The following is a 12937-nucleotide window of genomic DNA, read 5'->3' as shown; positions in this document are numbered from 1 at the left end:
AGTTTTGGATCACATAGGTTCAGCCTAACATCCTGGTCCTGAGCAGTAACTGAAATGTTTCACCTCAGTCAGTCCGTTCAAAGATGGTTTGTGTTAATGTTTAAAGAATCTTTGTATGGTTAAACATTTTTGTCACTTATGAGGTCACAGTGTTTTTTCTTTTTATGTCAAAGCTGCATCACTCGGTCTGCGCTGCGATCAATGAGAGGATGATGATGATGATGATGATGATTTCTCTGATGACTGAAGAAGGTACTCAGAATAAAATACTAATTATTTACATGAATATTTAACATGTTTAAATTCATATGTGATTAAATGCACTGAGCATTTATTTGTTTCACTGTAATTTAAAAACATGTTGACCTCTCTCTCTTTTGGTCATGTGAGGTGTGTAAAGTATCCGTCGATGATCACTGAGAGGGCGAGACGGAAGACACTGTAAATATGGACATGCAGAGACACAGACACCAAACAGTTCACACTTAAAGAACAACCAGCAGCTGTTTGTGTTCGTCCTTCAATCAGAACGGACAGGCAGACAGACAGACACACACACACACACACACACGCACACACAGACTTGTGTTCAAAAGTGTCCAATTAATAAGAATTCACTCACCACTGTGTCCTCCACTCTGTCCAGGTCCATATCCTCCTCCTCCCCCCTGTCCATAGTTTGTCTCTCCCCTCTGTCCTCCTTGTCCCGGTCTGGGCTGAGTTCCTGCTCCTCCAACTGGACCATCGTTGCAGTCCTCTCCACTGTAACCATGGCAACACTTCCACTCCATCTCTGTTACCATTTTGTAGGCCACTTTATAGCGGGGTCTCATGTAGGTGCGGTACCTGCAGAGACATGAGACATAACTGATGACCTATAGGACAAAGACGTCTTCATTCAGTGAGACCTCTTCAGTCACTGTGAGTCTTTATCAAAGAATAAAATAAAATAACTGATCTGAATGTCCTCTGGTGTCAGACCTTTTCTGGTGTCAAATGTCTGCTGGTGTCAAACGTCCTCTGGTGAGACAGGTTAGACCATTGTGAGACAGGTTAGTTTTACCCTACTAACGATGTGTTGTTGCAATAGTTAACCTGCTCAGTATGAGAGGAACCGCAAGTTCAGACATTTGGTGTGTGTGCTTGGCTGAGCAGCCAATGGTACGAAGCAACCATCTGTGGGATTATGACTGATCGCCTCTAAGACAGAATCCCACCTAGCCGTAATGATACCATAGCGCCGCGGATCTTTGGTTGGCCCCGGATAACCGGGCTCAGTCGTTGAGCAGAGCCGTTCGTGACAGGGCTGGGGTGCGGCCGGACGATGGTCGCCCCTCTCCTATCACACACTGCATGTTTGTGGAGAACCTGGTGCTAAATCACTTGCAGACGACCTTATTCTGGGTCAGGGTTTTGTACGTAGCAGATCAGCTCCTTTGCTGCAATCTATTGGAAGTCAGCCCTTGATTGGAAGAAGGATCCCTCCTCAGTTGCTCTTCCTGAGGTTTCTACCATTTTTTCCCGCGTTAAAAGGTTTTTTGGGAAGTTTTTCCTGATCAGCTGTGAGGGTCATAAGGACAGAGGGATGTCTTATGCTGTAAAGCCCTGTGAGACAAATTGTGATTTGTGATATTGGGCTTTATAAATAAAAATAAAAATAAAAAAAATTGAATGGTGTCGAACCTCTGCTGGTGTCAAACGTATGCCGGTGTCAAACCTCTGGCGTCAAATGTCTGCTGGTGTCGAACCTCTGCTTCTGTCAAACGTCATCTGGTGTCAAACGTCATCTGGTGTCAAACATATGCTGGTGTCAAACGTCATCTGGTGTCAAACGTCATCTGGTGTCAAACATATGCTGGTGTCAAACGTCATCTGGTGTCAAACGTCTGCTGGTGTCGAACCTCTGCTTCTGTCAAACGTCTTCCGGTGTCAAATGTCATCTGGTGTCAAACCTCTGGCGTCAAATGTCTGCTGGTGTCAAACATCTGCTGGTGTCAAACATCATGTGGTGTCAAATGTCATCTGGTGTCAAACGTCATCTGGTGTAAAATGTCATCTGGCGTCAAACATATACTGGTGTCAAACCTCTGGCGTCAAATGTCTGCTGGTGTCAAACATTTGCTGGTGTCAAACGTCTGCTGGTGTCGAACCTCCGCTGGTGTCCAGTGTCTGTTGGTGTCAAACTTCTGCTGCTGTCAAACGTCTTCCAGTGTCAAACGTCTTCAGTCATGGTAAGTGAAACCAGTGTGTGTTACAGTGTATGTCACAGTGTGTGTGCTAACAGCTATTAGCCCAGCAGCAGAGAGGCCCCCTCCACCATCGGTGCTAGCTGGGGAGCTAACACCACCACCACCAGCGGCCCTCAGTGGGGTCACGCGAATGGCTAATACCCCAGCAGCTGAGAGGCCTCCTCCACCACCAGTGCTACCCGAGGAATCAACACCACCTGTGGCTCTCAATGGAGCCGCGCGGTTGGCTACAAGCCCAGCAGTTAACTACGGTACTGTCTCAAGACGTACACTCAATCACATGTTACATCAAAACTCCTGATAGGAATTCAGTGACTAAAAAACACAGATTAACAAACATTTTTTCTACATTGAATCAAGCTAAAATAATTTGGGATCCAAACTGTAAAAAAGGGCTCCTCGGTGGGCACCTCAATATCTGGAGTATAACTGACCTATGGCTAAGCCCTGCCCTCAAATGCAATGAGCCAATCACAGTGCATACAGCCATTCCCATACACTCTGACATTCTCTGCCTGGACGTCCACTGAAATGCATTACAGAAAGTCAGTTTTGTTCGGTTTTATGAGCTTTTTGTTGTGTGCTTGTTTTGCTTTTTTATGTGTGCGTCTTTTGGACAAAAGAGTGAAAAAATTGAATTTCCTCTCAGGGGAATTAATAAAGTAGCCTATATATAATAAAAGTGTCTCCTTTGGATAAAGTTGTGTGGTAACGTTAGAGCACAACATCAACTCAACGTGAATAAGATTAACAATGATGTCTACATCTGTTCTAAGGTAAGTCAACATTGTGTTTGAGGCAACATATTGTCACTTTGCTGCAAAGAAATATAAAGTTATCTTTAACATCTCTAGCTAACGTTAGCTAAAGTTAGCCTAACGTTAGCTCCTAGCTGCGTTGTTCATCATGTCACCTTGTTTGCTGGGAGTTCATTAGCCTATTTTGTTCTAGTTTTGTACTTTGGTGATGGTACATCATTGTTAGCTGTTGTCCAAAGGGCTCTAGTTAAGCTAACGTTAACTTCTGGAGCTTAGCTTCATTAACTTATCTATAATGGCAGAGATAACAAAGGTTGGCAAACATTATGCTGAATGATTCAGTGTAAATACTGTAGCACCAAACTAACGGAGAGACACTCTTGGTAAAGATGGCAAAAAGGCCGTTATCCTTTTCTCATATTCTGAGCCAAAAACCTTAACTTCAGTGGCACTTTGATGCACCAAAATTTCCAGTTTCCAAAGGCTTGTTCACAATAATTCAAAGCCCGATAGCCTACATCGTTTTATTCCTAACTACATGGTGAAGATTTTCTCTATTACTGTTGTGTGTAGACTATTTTCTGACTTATAGAGTGACAAAAGAGATAAACAAAGTTGAATCAGGAGTTATTAATGTGTCCACATGCGGTTTATCGCGTTTACACTGTGACCTGTAAATTTTGGCTTGTAATTTCAGCTTTTCATCGACCTTCTCAACAATAAAATGATGAATATATCCCTCCAATGCGTAGTTTAGGCCCTTTTGGTTACTTCTCAATGACATCTGATCGTTATTTCTCCAAAACCTGCGAGGGTCATAAGGACAGAGGGATGTCGTATGCTGTGAAGCCCTGTGAGGCAAATTGTGATTTGTGATATTGGGCTTTATAGATAAAATTGATTGAATTGATTGAAAAATCATCAATTGCCTCCTGCGAAATGCCGTGTACTGTGACACGTGCCATAGTGCCGGTCACTGAATGTTGATATTTTGTCCGGGTGAGTGGAGGGGGCGTGGCTTAGCCATAGCTTTTCTGTTTTAATTGTAGTTGATTGTACTACACTGTTGTTGTTATCATTTGTTTTATAGCACTTTGAGATTCCTTGGAATGTAAAGTGCAATATAAATACAATGTATTACTCTCATTATTATTATTATCATTATTATTATAGCTCAATTCCATAAAGACAGCAACTAGAGTGTTTACTGTCTGACTCTAATATTTATTTTATGGGTTTCTCTGAAACATGGCTAACTCACTCAAACAGTAGACTGAGCACTTTAATCTGTCTCAACTCATAGAGAAACCTACCACAATTACCACTCGATCCAGAACCCGAATTAACCTGCTCTTCTCTAACAAACCAGAACAAATTGTCAAAACCCATAACCTCCTGACTGGACAATCAGACCACAACGCCATTTCCTTAAAGCTCACCAAATCACGTTTTACAAACTCGTCACAATATTTTTTTAGTAATAAAATTAATTTTAATATCATACCACAGAGCCAACAAGAAAATCTTAAATTGACCTTGAATAGCCTGAACTGGAACAAGATCACCTCCTGTGAGGAAATTAACAACAGCACAGATTCATTTTTAAAATGTGTTATTAAGGCTTTCTCCAGAAGAGTGAGCCAAAAGAAAATAAAGTGGACACTGCCATGGCTAACCCCCGACTTTCTAAAGCTGACGAAAGAGCGGGATCATCTACTTACGAATTTTCTGAAATCTGGTTTAACTATAGACAGACTTAAATCCACTTCTACAAGAAATTAAGTAACTCAGACAATGTGAAAGGCCAAAGCAAACTTCTTCATAGCTGTGATCAGAAGTGCAAAAGGTAATGGGAAAAAATGTGTCAAAACATCAATAAGCTTACAGGTAAACAGAATAAACAAAATGACACAGAACTGGAACTTAATACTGACAATAAACTGGTGAGAAGTCCAGATGTCCTTGCCATAGAATTAAACACCTTCTTCATAAAATCAGTAGAAGAGATCTCCAAGCTTTTTTCCTCTCCGGAGTGTGGCTACCATTCTATCAATCGTGCCCTGCCTGTATTTAACATAGAGCAGATCACAGAAATTGAAATTTCAAACATCATCAATACTTTAAGTAATTCCAAGGCCAAGGACATCCACGGACTTGACACCATGTTTTTAAAAGCACACAAAGATTATCTTGTATGCCTGATCACACACCTGGTTTACTTATCCATCAGACACTCAGTTGTTCCATCATCTTGGAAGATGGCCATAGTTAACCCCATCTTCAAATCTGGATGCAGGACAGACATAAATAACTATAGGCCAAATCACATCCTTCCAGTTACCTCCAAAATAATTGAGAAGTGGATAGTGACACAACTGAGTGAGCACCTAAACCTCCCTCACCTTCAAGAGCCACATTAAAGAAATCTCAAAAAAAAAATTAAATTCAGTCTCTGTAATTTCAGATTAATCAGGCCATCCTTAAGAACAGCTGCAGCTAGGGTGTCTCACACTCCATCTTTACACCCCAAACAGTCCCTTCTCCCCCATCTGACTATTACTCGGTTGCACTTAAAAGCAGGACATAAGCTTACAGGCATAATGTGCAATATGACTGTGAAACTGTGAAATTGCGATCATGTTTTTATTTATTGTAATTGCTTCATCTATATTATGGTTAATGTATTTACTTTTTTAGGAACCTTTGCCTGCACCATCTGGTGGGGGGACTAGCAATGGAAACCAGCCCTTGGCTGCAACTGGGTGCATTTACGTTTTTATTTATGAAAATGTTCATTAATGTAGACTGCCCCCTTGAGAAATAAATAAAATTGAAATTGTGTCACAGTGTGTGTCACAGTGTGTGTATCAGTGTGTTACCAATGTCAATTTCAACTTTATTTATAAAGCCCAATATCACAAATCACAGTTTGCCTCAGAGGCTTTACAGCATAAGACATCCCTCTGTCCTCTTTCCCCTGTCCTCTTTCCCCCGTCCCTCTGTCCCTCTGTCCACTTTCTCCCATCCCTCTGTCTCTCTTACCCTTTGTCCTCTTCCCCCGTCCCTCTGTCTCTCCCATCCCTCTATCCCTCTTACCCGCTGTCCTCTTTCCCCCGTCCCTCTGTCCCCTGTCCCTCTGTCATCTTACTCTCTGCCCCCTGTCCTTCTGTCCTCTTACTCTCTGTCCCCTGTCCCAGTGTCTCTTTGTCCTCTGTCCTTTGGACCCTCACAGCTAATCAGGAAAGACTCCCCCAAAAAAAACCCTTTAACGGGGAAACATATGGTGGAAAGCTCAGGAAGAGTAACTGAGGAGGGATTAGGCCTGGGACGATCAGCGATCAAATTGTATATTGGCGATTGGAGGGTTGCCAAACGATTTGCTGGATATCAAAGCGATTTTGAGGAAAAAAAAAAAGAAAAGAAAATGGCGCTCTACCGTGCATTAAGAGATGTTTTTTGGCCCCGTTTACAAACAGACCTACAATCCATCTCCTCTCCTCTCTTCTCAGCAGAGGGTGCCCTGTCAGCCCTGCACTGACAGTGACAGGGCGCATCTCTTTGATCCAAAGTGACACAGCCCGTTTGCTCATGCTTCGGGGTTCAATAGAGTATTTGCAATTAAATGTTGTTTTAATATGTAACTATTGAAATGTTCACAAGGGCTGTCATAAATTCCTACAATGTTGCAGCACTGCCGCCTTTGCAGGTTAAAAGTTAATGACAGCGACTTGAAGTGAGGAGAAGCAACACGTCTCCGGATTGTCAGCGTGGCGGTGTCGGTGCGCTGACAATCCGGAGCCACTCACTTTTGCATGTGATGCAAAATATTAAAATAACGTGGGAGTGATTGACGTAAGACACATGCCAAGGACGTAACCCCCCCCCCCCCCCCGGCGATTTAATCGTGTATTAGCAATCTAGAGCAATGACAATCCAAAAGGTTACATGCAATGTCATATCAGTAAACCTGTGACTACTAAATAGCTGCTTTCATTTTTTCAATAAACAGAACATGGATTTCTTTAAGCTGGTTAATTATTTCTTCCATTAACTATCATTCTGCATCTGTTTAGGAAAATAAATAAAAGTATGTAAACTATTCCTTTAAATATACAAGCAAACAAAAATGTTGTTTTACGTATATCATGAATTTATAAGTTATAATGTCTTAAACATAACACAGCAAACTCAAAGTAACCACAGTAACTACATTTCCCAGAAAGCTTAGCACTCTAGAAGCATGCGCAAAGCAGTCCCTAGACGGCATTGCGTAGTTGTTAAGACATAGCCCGTGTTTACTTACTACACGTGCCACTTATAAGACATAAAAGTCACGAAACACAACAAACACAACACAACGCAATGTTCTGCAACAGATTATGGAATAAAGTCGCCGTTTACCACGCTATTGTTCACGTTAGCTTACAGAGTATTTAACTACCGGTAAGTCTCGGCTAATATTGATTACTGAGAATGCTACCGGGAGCTAGCCGAGTGCTAGCCGAGAGTGCTACGTAACACTCACGTTAGAGGCTGAACGCCTATAAACCACAAATTCTAATTTAACTAAGTACATCGGGATAGTGTGGTAAACGGCAACACACGACCATTTATTTATGATTCAAACATCGTTAGCAGGCTGACTGCAGCTAGCAGTTGCTACATACCAACAGGCTGTGTGCGCTTGTCGAAGGTCTGAATATAATGAGCTGTCGCCGTGAACACAAGAATACCTGCGGCACGCACCCACAATTAACCCCTTAAAGGGTCTCAGATGTACAATACAACAAAATGAATTTTTTAACCAAACAATTCAAATGACAATTGTCTCTGACAAGAAGAAAGTGGCTACAGCAGATCAACAATTATGTACATTTTTTTTTTTATCAGTCACATTACTGAAACCCATAAACTTAGTCCCAATAATTTTACCAAACAGCAATTGCACAGCCCTAGGAGGGATCCCTCTTCCAGGACAGACAGACATGCAATAGATGCCGTACAGAACAGATCAACATGACAAATTAACAGTGAGAGAGCGAAATTGAGACAGAGAGATGCAGTGTGTGTGTTTAGGTCAGAAGACACCTGACGCCGCACAAAAAATACACGCCGCACAAAAAATACACCCCCATTATTTTCAGCATACAACCCTACACTGACAGCAGTAAGATATGTCAGTGCTCCAGGACGCAACAGCCCCTGAATAAAAGGCACTTTCCCTCCACTCGAGCTGTACTTGTACAAATCAGCTCCTATATCAGCTCTTCTTCTTTGCTCCTGTAGCAGCTCTTCTTCTCTGCTCCTGTAGCACCTCTTCTTCTCTGCTCCCGTAGAAGCTCTTCTTCTCTGCTCCTGCAGCAGCTCTTCTTCTCTGGTCCCTTAGAAGAAGAGCTCCTGTAGCAGCTCTTCTTCTCTGCTCCTGTAGCACCTCTTCTTCTCTGCTCCCGTAGAAGCTCTTCTTCTCTGCTCCTGCAGCAGCTCTTCTTCTCTGGTCCCTTAGAAGAAGAGCTCCTGTAGCAGCTCTTCTTCTCTGGTCCCTTCTGCAGCAGCTCTTCTTCTCTGGTCCCTTAGAAGAAGAGCTCCTGTAGCAGCTCTTCTTCTCTGCTCCCGTAGAAGCTCTTCTTCTCTGCTCCCATAGAAGCGCTTCTCTGGTCCCTTAGAAGAAGAGCTCCTGTAGCAGCTCTTCTTTTCTGCTCCTGTAGCAGCTCTTCTTCTCTGCTCCCATAGAAGCGCTTCTCTGGTCCCTTAGAAGAAGAGCTCCTGTAACAGCTCTTCTTCTCTGCTCCTGTAGCAGCTCTTCTTCTCTGGTCCCTTAGAAGAAGAGCTCCTGTAACAGCTCTTCTTCTCTGCTCCTGTAGCAGCTCTTCTTCTCTGCTCCTGTAGCAGCTCGACTGCTTTCCTCACCATATAAACAGAACTCTGTACCTGAGTCTTGTGTGTGTGATGAAGAATGGATGAGGAGAGACGCATTGTTGAGGTGAGAAATATCCCGAGCTAAATGACCCACAGCGCCGTCATTATAACGACTATGGTCAAAAAGACACTTCCTGTTGAGTCACAGCTGAGGAGATTGGCTCTTCAAGTGAGACATCAACTTTAATTAAAGGTGTTGACAACGCAGCAATGAAGCCACACATCTGTCAGTAAAAGTCAGATGAACTTCGTGTGGTCATCTGTTGACGAGCTGCAGCACAAGGTGTCAAGTGAGTGCTTGAGGCATCACGTGGTGCGCCAGTGTGTTTGCAGCTTTACAGTGTGTGTGTATGTTACAGTGTGTGTCAGTGTGTGCGTTTCGTTGTGTGTACTCACACCACCACCCTGCTGCACTGTCCGCTCCCCCAGCTGCACGGATGATAATCAGGCTTCACGTAGGTCTCTACTCCGTCCTCGACCACACAGCTCACTGTCTTCGTCACCACAAATGCACACCAGTTTCTGGTTACCACACACACACATACACACACACACACACACACACACACACACACACAGAGGATTTTGTCACATGACTACTGTAATAAGACAGTTGAAGACATTAAAGGTTCGGCTACACAACAACAAACAACGAACATCCCAGATCAGTAAAGATCTGATAGAAAAGAATGTTTGTGGTTTACTAGAGTGTTGATTGATTGGTGATCAATGATCATGTGATCAATGATTAATCACGTGATCAATGATTAATCATGTGATCAATGGAAACAGAACAGTGTGCCTCAGACAGGAGTTCCGATCGATGTGATTTGTCTGATGGATCCTTCATGTACATACAGCTTCGCCCTCTGACAGGACTCAGCCAATCAGCTTGCTGTATGAACTGGTGTTTCTCTGTGTAGGTTCACAGAAACATTCATCTTTAATATTTATCTTTATTATTTATATTTAACCCTATAGGCCCTAGGCGTTTTTGGGGGATTTTTCCTGCCTTTACTTTTAAGCTCATATCACAGTCATTATAAAGGCTACATACACATGCTATATCTTTTTTTTTTCAGGACAATCTGGGCTAACCAGATTTGCCATCATTCCATGTCCTTCTATGTGCCTGTATTTTATATTGATCTTTATATCAATGAAAAAAACATCCGTGTGACTAAATTCTTACATTTTTACATGTATCTCACCATAGCAAGTTGGAAGTTGACATATTCTGCCATATATGAAGAGGGGAGACTCTCTGGAATCTGGCAATATAAGAACCATGATGGTGGGACACTCTGTCACTTCACAGCTGTCCAAAACATGTGGTTTGTGCCAGGCGGACATGATTGCCAGTATTTTTTCATTATTGCAAGAAATTCCATTGACTCATTCACAAGTCAAAAATGTGTTTTATCTGAAAGAAACATGAAATATTTACATCTAAGATCATAGAAAAATAGTCAACCAAGTGCAATGATGTCCTCCAAGATAATATTTGCCACTTTGTTTGCAGTAAACAAAGTTTGTTGTTGTTTTTCAGTTTCAGTTATATACTGGGGGAACATTTTGGGCACTGGGGGGGGCACGTGTCCCCCTCAATGTATATGGTGTCTACGGCCCTGTCAGCATGCATAATTAGGCTGCAGTTGTCTGGGTGCGCAAAGGTGAAGTGGCTGGTCTTGTCATACAAAGTTTGATGGAGTGTCAACTGGACAATATGGAGATATTTGCATCTTGAAAGCCGGACTACAAATGTGGATAGACAGTGAGAAACACACGCAAGCCTAAAACGTGGTAAGATACGATATTCCTCACTATATGAAGTGACTGATAACAAGATCTGTATAATGGGTTGTAAAGAAATTCGTCAGGTTTTTATTTTGTAGACAATCAATCTGTATTTGTAGTGTGATGGGATGACTGCACAATGATGTGTGTGGTATCACTGGAAAGCTCTGCTCCTGCGCTTTCATGTGATATGCGTGGCATTTCTGTGCGAGCCCGCATTCACGAGTAATCCATCCAAGAGTAATGTGTGTGCAAAGCTGTATGAAAGCTCTGTTATACATCATTTTAGTGTAAATTTATCATTTTTTTTTTGTTGTGAAAATACTGGACTACCGACAAGTGCTTGGCCTTCTTGGAAAGCTACAGTTCCACTGTTTCACGTGATATGTGTGGCTTCTCGCTATGATGCAAGGTCGCTGAGAAAATCCACAGAGAAGAACGGGTGTGAATTTGGACGCACTATGCGTCGTTCGGGCCCATAGGGTTAATATTTATCTTCAATATTTTTAATTTAATATTTATCTGTAGATCTCTGACAAAGAAAGTTTCTACTCATCAGTGACTTCACCATCCACCTAAACCATGTTTAAGTTTGTTTCCTTTATGTTAAATTTAACCATCTATGGGCCAAGGGCATCTCAGAGCACGGTGATAACAGTGATGTTTTTGTAAAGTTTGAACAAATGTCAGTATTTTCAGTCACATGACTTTTTTTCATTGAGCAGAATCTCAGTTACAATAAAATCAAAAGTTTTTATTTCATGATCAAACTTTTAAAGAAAATAACAGGTGAATAAAACTTGTTTAAAAACTGTTAGGAGTAAAAACCTGAGCTGACCCACTGTGATGAATTCTTCAGATGATTCAGTTCAGTCCTATGAATGTATGAAATACTGAGCCTTTCATCTGCTCCACTGATTTCTACAATTAAATGTCTATGAAAAATGTACATCCTGTTCTGTTTTGGATAAAGAGTTGGCAGTGGAAGGAGTCATCCATCTTTGTTCACAGGTGAGGCCAGGTAAAGCCCTGCCCACACAACGCAGATATTTTGTGGGTCAGGTGCTTCAGTCAAAAAGAAGAGCATCCTTTTTTTCTTTTATTTTAATATGAGAGGTTTTAAAAAATAAAGTCAATAATAACAAAATATGTACATGTAAAGGGTTAAAAAGGGTTAATAAAGTGTTAATAAAGGGTTACGGATGGTCACGTATGATATGAAGGGTTAATAGATGTTTGTCGGTCACATGTTTCCTGATGTTTTCTGTCGGTCAGCTGCAGCTCCACCACATTAATGACAAACATGTGTTTGGGTCCAATGAGGTCACAACTGAGCATGTGCAGATGTTTCCAGTGGTTTAAATATGCAGCTGATGTTTCAGGACTCCGGATGACTTCTTCAAACTTTCAAATGTGTCTTTAAACTTTAAGCTCTGTCTTTAAACTGTATCTTTACATTTTTAACTGTGTCTTCAAACTTTAAACTGTGTCTTTCGCCCTTTGGGCCCTAGACCTTTTTGGGGTATTTTTCCTGCCTTTACTTTTAAGCTCACATCACAGTCATTATAAAGGCTACATACACATGCTATATCTTGTTTGTTTTTTTCAGAACAATCTGGGCTAACCAGATTTGCCATCACTTCATGTCCTTCTATGTGTCTGTATTTTATATTAATTTTTATATCAATGAAAAAAAAACAAATCCGTGTTACTAAATTCTTACTTTTTTATCTGTATCTCACCATAGCAAGTTAAAACTTGACATATTCTGCCATATATGAAGAGGGGAGACTCTCTGGAATCTGGCAATATAAGAACCATGATGGTGGGACATTCTGTCACTTCACAGCTGTCCAAAACATGTGGTTTGTGCCAGGCAGACATGATTGCCAGTATTTTTTCATTATTGCAACAAAGTCCATTGACTTATTCACAAGTCAAAAATGTGTTTTATCTGAAAGAAACATGAAATATTTACATCTAAGATCATAGAAAAATAGTAGTAATATTATTCCTCACTATATGAAGTGACTGATAACAAGATCTGTATAATGGATTGTAAAGAAATTCGTCAGGTTTTTATTTTGTAGACATCTGATCTGTATTTACAGTAGGGATGGGCAGCACAAGCAAAAACACTATTCGAAAATCATGGCAAGTATTCGACGATTTTTCGAATACCCCCCCCACCTCCTGGAGCAACGCACACAGAGATCC

General features: G+C 41.5%; 2 protein-coding genes across 5 annotated transcripts in view; one reads left to right on the top strand and one right to left on the bottom strand.

Moving 5' to 3' along the window:
• LOC125900157 (uncharacterized) overlaps positions 1-12937 on the top strand; it is a 251790-nt gene that overhangs the window by 23579 nt on the left and 215274 nt on the right. The window lies entirely within an intron of this gene.
• The window catches only part of LOC125900074 (EMILIN-1-like), a 61512-nt gene that overhangs the window by 26614 nt on the left and 21961 nt on the right, over positions 1-12937 (bottom strand). For both annotated transcript variants that reach the window (XM_049594848.1, XM_049594840.1), the window contains exons 2-3: positions 9320-9445; positions 623-846 (exon numbers count right to left, since the gene is read on the bottom strand). In XM_049594848.1, coding sequence (XP_049450805.1) covers positions 623-846; positions 9320-9445 — 350 coding nt within the window. The remainder of the gene's footprint in view (positions 1-622; positions 847-9319; positions 9446-12937) is intronic.

This window comes from Epinephelus fuscoguttatus, linkage group LG2 (assembly GCF_011397635.1).
Source record: "Epinephelus fuscoguttatus linkage group LG2, E.fuscoguttatus.final_Chr_v1".
Lineage (NCBI taxonomy): Eukaryota > Metazoa > Chordata > Actinopteri > Perciformes > Serranidae > Epinephelus > Epinephelus fuscoguttatus.
Note: the sequence above shows the minus strand (reverse complement) of the source record. Positions and strands in the feature narration are given on the sequence as shown.